This window comes from Helobdella robusta, assembly GCF_000326865.2.
Source record: "Helobdella robusta unplaced genomic scaffold HELROscaffold_15, whole genome shotgun sequence".
NCBI classification, from domain to species: domain Eukaryota; kingdom Metazoa; phylum Annelida; class Clitellata; order Rhynchobdellida; family Glossiphoniidae; genus Helobdella; species Helobdella robusta.
The window spans coordinates 594,510-600,271 of NW_008703839.1; the positions used below are offsets into that span (position 1 = coordinate 594,510).

At 37.4% G+C, this 5,762-nt stretch overlaps 1 protein-coding gene across 1 annotated transcript; it reads left to right on the top strand.

The window, feature by feature from the left end:
- Positions 1-685: 685 nt before the first annotated feature.
- Positions 686-2,931, top strand: HELRODRAFT_169179 (hypothetical protein; the record flags this gene model as incomplete). Its single annotated transcript, XM_009015046.1, has 6 exons — positions 686-810; positions 1,064-1,137; positions 1,243-1,482; positions 1,547-1,719; positions 1,860-2,018; positions 2,416-2,931. The coding sequence occupies 6 exons, from the start codon at positions 686-688 to the stop codon at positions 2,929-2,931; spliced, it is 1,287 nt and encodes a 428-aa protein (XP_009013294.1).
- Positions 2,932-5,762: the final 2,831 nt, after the last annotated feature.

The window sequence follows — 5,762 nt, forward strand, 5'->3', positions numbered from 1 at the left end:
GTGGAGGTACATGGTATGCTCCAAAAATCATCTAATTAAATTGAATTTTTTAATCATAAATAAATGAATGTTTTCTATAAATATTCGCTTCTAGTGAATCTAATTGATTTTGAATGTTTTTTTATGTGTTATAATTACAGGTTGCTTTTTTTACAGATTACATATTTATTATATTATATCTGTACTGCTTATTTGTTTTAATTATAATTTCTAAATTTTTTTTACAGCACATTTAAGAAAATACATAAATTGTTATAAATGTCACTTATCCGATTAATTTTAAATACAACTTTGAATTGCCGGATGAGTTTTTAAACTTTCAAAACGTTTCAGGCGAATTGTATTTATTTAACATTGAAAGGAATTACGACGACAAAATACAAATATATACACTAATCTACAATATAGTTTATATCCAATAATATACAGTCATACATAAAATGTTTTATTATATTGTTCAGCTATTATTTCCTGCATGCTTTACAAAACCATTTTTTTTTACTTGGAGGCCTTTTGATGCGTTTAATTTTTCTTGATATTCTTCGTTTAATCGACGGAAAAATCAGTCTAATATTCACGCCCGTGCACGTTGAGTTATTCTGTACAATTTTCCATTGTTAATTAAATGAATGAACACACAAAAAAACAAATTTTAAAACATTTAACTCGCTTATTAGCGAGTATCATGGCAGTTTTGTCCACTATGTGGGGAAAATGCAATATGGGTCTCAGGGGCTGCATTGCATTGGTCAGCTGTGCAGCTATAAATTCTGAAAAATGCCCTCTTGGCGTCCTCGTCGCTCCTCATAGGTAGTGCTAAAAGCAGAAGGGGCGAAAGCGAGTTTTTGGCGCATAAACCAGATGACTCGGGTTGACAGCACCTCTAGGAAAAGGTTAATTCTGATTTCAAAACCCGGAAAAAGCACACTCCGATAACATAACCTGGGTAAATAGAGCTCGAAGCTAGTGATAGCACATCGTCTAGGAGAAGGAAAACTCTAATCGCAAACCTGCAATGAGACCACGCGTCAGGCTGCGTTCATCATATAAAATCAACCGGTAGGCCTCTGCAGTTGCAGTCTTTTCTGGTCGTCTTGGAGACTGTCCATGCCACGGGATTCAGATGGCTGCAACAAAGTTTTGTGGACCGAGGGCTTTCATAACTTCCTTCTTTGTTAAAATTCTCCTGCGTCTGTTTTGAGCGCTAATACCGGTGACAGCAGATCTTTTAAAGATATGCAGCAAAGATAGCACTGGTGACAGAGGTAGATTCAAGATGGAATTGGAAGCCTCTAGTCTGTGTGCTGCAAGCAGGCGGTTCTGGAATGGTCAACTCAATTGAGGAGGGGCCTAGAAAAAGTGGCCTAAAAATTGCTCGTTCCAAACATTTTCCCAATTGGGTAACCGTGCTCATTTGGCATCTTCCTTACCGGTCAAAAACAAAAATTGACTTATGGACCTATTCGTTTTGCGACCTGGAACGTCCGAACGCTTTTGGACTGAACTGTTACAAAACGACTTACCGCTCTTATTGCCCTCGACCTAGGCAGAGCTGCGCTGTCTGAAACCTGTCTACCAGAAGAAGTATCTCTGTTTGAAGTGGGGGCAGGATACACATTCTTTTGGAAAGGTTTATCAGGCAATGATCCGCGGATTCATGGTGTTGGTTTTGCTGTTCGTACAAACTTACTCAAAGACATTACTGAGACTCCAGTCTGGGTTAGCAAAAGACTTATGTTCATGCGCATTCCGCTTGCAAAAAATCGTCACATGACCATCCCAAGTGATTATACCCTAACTCTTGACGCCGAAGAATTGGTAAAAATCTGTTTCACGAATGTCTTTGTACCACCCTTCAGAGAATACATAAAGATGACAAAATTGTAGTTTTTGGCGATTTTAACGCAAGAATTGGAACAAACTTTAGCGTCTGGGCTGGCATCATTGGAAGACATAATCTGGAATGCGCAAATAGTAATGGAATCAAACTCCTGAATTTTTGTGCGAGATTTGGATTGGTCATTACCAACACCTTTTTCTAGCAGCATAATCAAAGAAAAGCTACTTTGATGCACACACGGTCCAGCACTGGCATCTTTTTGACTATATCGTAACCAGACAACGCGATGTCGCCGACGTCAATCATACACGAGTTATGAGAGGCGCTGAGTGTTGGACTGATCATCGTTTTGTCGCATCCGAATTCGCAATTAAATTTATATCACCAACTTGTAGACAGGGTCTAGTAAAAAGACTGAACATTAGGGCTTGCCAAAATCTTATAGTACAGGAAAAACTTTAGGAAGAATTCACCAAACATACTAACTGAGCTGTCCAGTTTATCTCAGCAACCTACTAGTGTACCTTCAGTGACCGATGAATGGTCATTAATCAATTCCTGCATACTGTCAACAGCTACGAAGATTTCTTGATTTTCCGCAAGAAAGCATCAGGACTGGTTTGGTGAGAATCGACCTGGCATTCTTGACCTTTTGCAAACAAAGAATAAAGCCCATAAAAAAAAGGGTCAGCAATCCAGACTCACTCAGTCTTAATCTTGCATGTAAAGAATCACGTACAAAGGTTCGGCAAGTGCTGCGTTGCATGGAAAACGATTGGTGGACAGAGAAAGCTAGAAAACTACAGAGATTAGCAAATACAAAAAATACGCAAAGATTTTACAAGTTTCTCAAGTCTGTCTATAAAACTGCCCAGCACCCTGTTCATCCAATTAAAGCAAAAGATGGTCCTGCAGTAATCAGAGACCTTGAGGGATTCGTGTCACACTGGGCCGAGCGTTTTAGTGATTTGTTGTTCTGCATCAACCTGGTGGTCCCGACATTTTTAGAAACCCTTCCAAAACTCCCGGTCTTGCTGAGTTTGATAGCTCTCTTGTATTTGACGAGATTATGCCAGCCGCCAAGGAAATGAAAAATAACAAACGACAGGACCAGACAGCATTCACGCAGAGATATACAAATATGGTGGTTTCCGTCTATGTTATGTCAGCGACTGCGTAATTTCATTCTCCGAGTGTGGACCACTAGCATAGTACACAACAATGGAATGATGCAAACATCGTAACCATCTACAAAAAGAAAGGTAACAGACAATAGTGTAGTTACAGTCGTGGCATATCCTTGCTCTCCACCGCTGGCAAGATTTTGGCGCATGTCATTTTGAAACGATTTCAAAAACACATTGTTGATGTTGTTATTCCAAAAACGCAATGTAGCTTCCGAAGCGGTCGTAAAACCATCGATATGATTTTTGCAGTACGCCTCTTGGTGGAAAAATGCCGTAAAGAAAACCAGGATGGTCAACAGAAACTTGTTGTTGATGATCATGGAAAGATTTGGCTGCCCGCAAAATTTCTGCCAGTACTACGTGAATTTCATACAGGTATGAGAGCTAGTCATTGTTGGTGGTAAGGAATCTAAACCGTTTGATGTTTTGGTTGGAGTAAAACAGGGCTGCGTTCTGACTGCTGTGATTTTTAATCTTTTTCTTACTGCCGCCGTTCTCATCTATCGCGATGGTTTTTCGTCTGACGCAGGCATCCCGTTTCGTTACCGTTTCGTAGTATCTTAGTAGTATGCTCAGTACTGACTGTTGTCTGGATCGTGGAATTGAGCATCGCATTAGGGTGGTGTCGGCTGCATTTGACAGACTGAAAAGTCGCGTCTTTTTAAATAACAATGTTACTTCTGTGACAAAGATTGCTGAGTACAAAGCTGTTTGCTTTTCTGCACTGCTTTACGGTTGTGAATCATAGACTCCTTATCGTCGACACATCAAAGCCCTCGAGGACTTCCATGTTCATTGTCTTTGCAGCATTCTTGAAATAAGATAGTGGCACAAAATACTCTTCACAGATGTGTTTAAGATTGTATGTACTACACCGGCTGAATATCTATTGTTACAACAACAGCTGCGCTGGATAGGTCATGTTATTTGTATGGCGGAGTCTTGTCTACCTCGTTGATTCATAGATTATTATATAACATACTATCAAATGGCTGTCGTTCAGTCGGTTGGCCGAAGAAGCGATTTGTGGATCAAGTGAAAAGCGTACTTCAGAAATGTAACCTCAACTCGGCTGCACCTGAAAAAATATCGAAAGATCGGTCTACATAGAAGAGGATTTGTAAAGCTGATCTCAAAAATTTTATATTGGAATGGACAAATGCCTCTTACAGTCGTCGACTTATCCGTCATGCAACAACATCAAGAAAATTGAAACTAACTGGTCCTCGATGCCCCTATTGTGGTAAAATATGCGCATCAGATTTTGGATTAAGAGGTCATCTACGATCTCACAGAACGCCGAATGTCACTTAATAGCGCACAACGTCCTCACCATTTCGTTGGACAACACAACATAACATAACATGTCCACTATATACTCGCTAGGCAACAAACAAGCAAGCTCTATTTGGTTCAACTATTAGTAGCATCGTGGGTGGAGCATATAGGTCTTTTTAAGCTATTGGCTATAAATAAATATTTCTGGGAAAACCAGTTTTTGATCTCCAAGTTTACCGCAAGAGTTTCGTTTTTTTCTGTATAAATTGAGTGTGTTTCATATCTTGAACATATATGATATTTCTTGCAGTGTTTTTAAATAGCCTAATTGATTTTGTTAAGTTATGTTCGTTTATTTTCCTATTATTGGTAGCATTAATTTTTAATTCAAAGTTTACATTTTATGATATTGATTCAATTATGATTTACATTGAAAATTATTGTATACACTCATATGTTGATATATAAACATTAAGATACATAAATTTACACAAACACACACACATACATACACACACACACAAGCACAACAGAGAGATTTCTTGTTCTGGATAACTAGATAGTAAAGACTAGCGTGCGTCGTCGGTTTCTGCATCATCTTCATCATTTGGTTCCTCAATACGCTGAACTCTCTTTTTCATTTCTATTTAAATGAAGATTGAAAGACAAATGAAAAATAGCGAAAAACTTTGAAAAAAAAACATTTTGAAAAAACGACGCCACAATGATCAAAGAATGCATTTGAAGGCTTCTTTATAATCGTATCACTAATAATTGTTATATAACATTCGTTTTTTAATATAACAATCACCAAATTATTGATACAAATATTATACATATATTATATGCGACGAGAACGTGAAGTTAATGAAAGTGATTAAATAAATGAAAAAAATTTATTAAATGGAAAAAAAAACAACAGAAAAATCACATTTTGTTAATCTTGAAAATTGTTCTAATCACATTTTCTCCCGGGAACACATAAAAACAATTTTTGTAGAAATTTGTTAAAATTATCTGAAAATAATTACATATTCATTATGAATGACTAAATTTTTTAGACATATTGCTAATTAACATACGAACCAATCGTCACATTAAGGCCTGCAGGTTTCCACCTTAGAGATACGTAGTAATAGAGGGCGGTCAAAATTAACAAAACGGTGACGACGATTAATGAACCGAAGAAATCTGAATGCAAACTAACTATGACTGTGAAAATTGACAGTATTCTGAAGAGTATGTGTATAATTAGAGGTACCTGTGTTGTGTGTGTGTGTTTTATTTGTAAGTATGAACGTTAATGTTGAAAAACTATAGAAAAATAAATAAAAAAGTGAACTTTTAATTGGTTTTCGTTCTGAGATGATGTTCCATTGTTGATCCTAATTTTGATGTAGGAGAGGACAATCATAGCGTCGAAACATTTCCCTGCAAACGCTATTTTGCTCATCAGG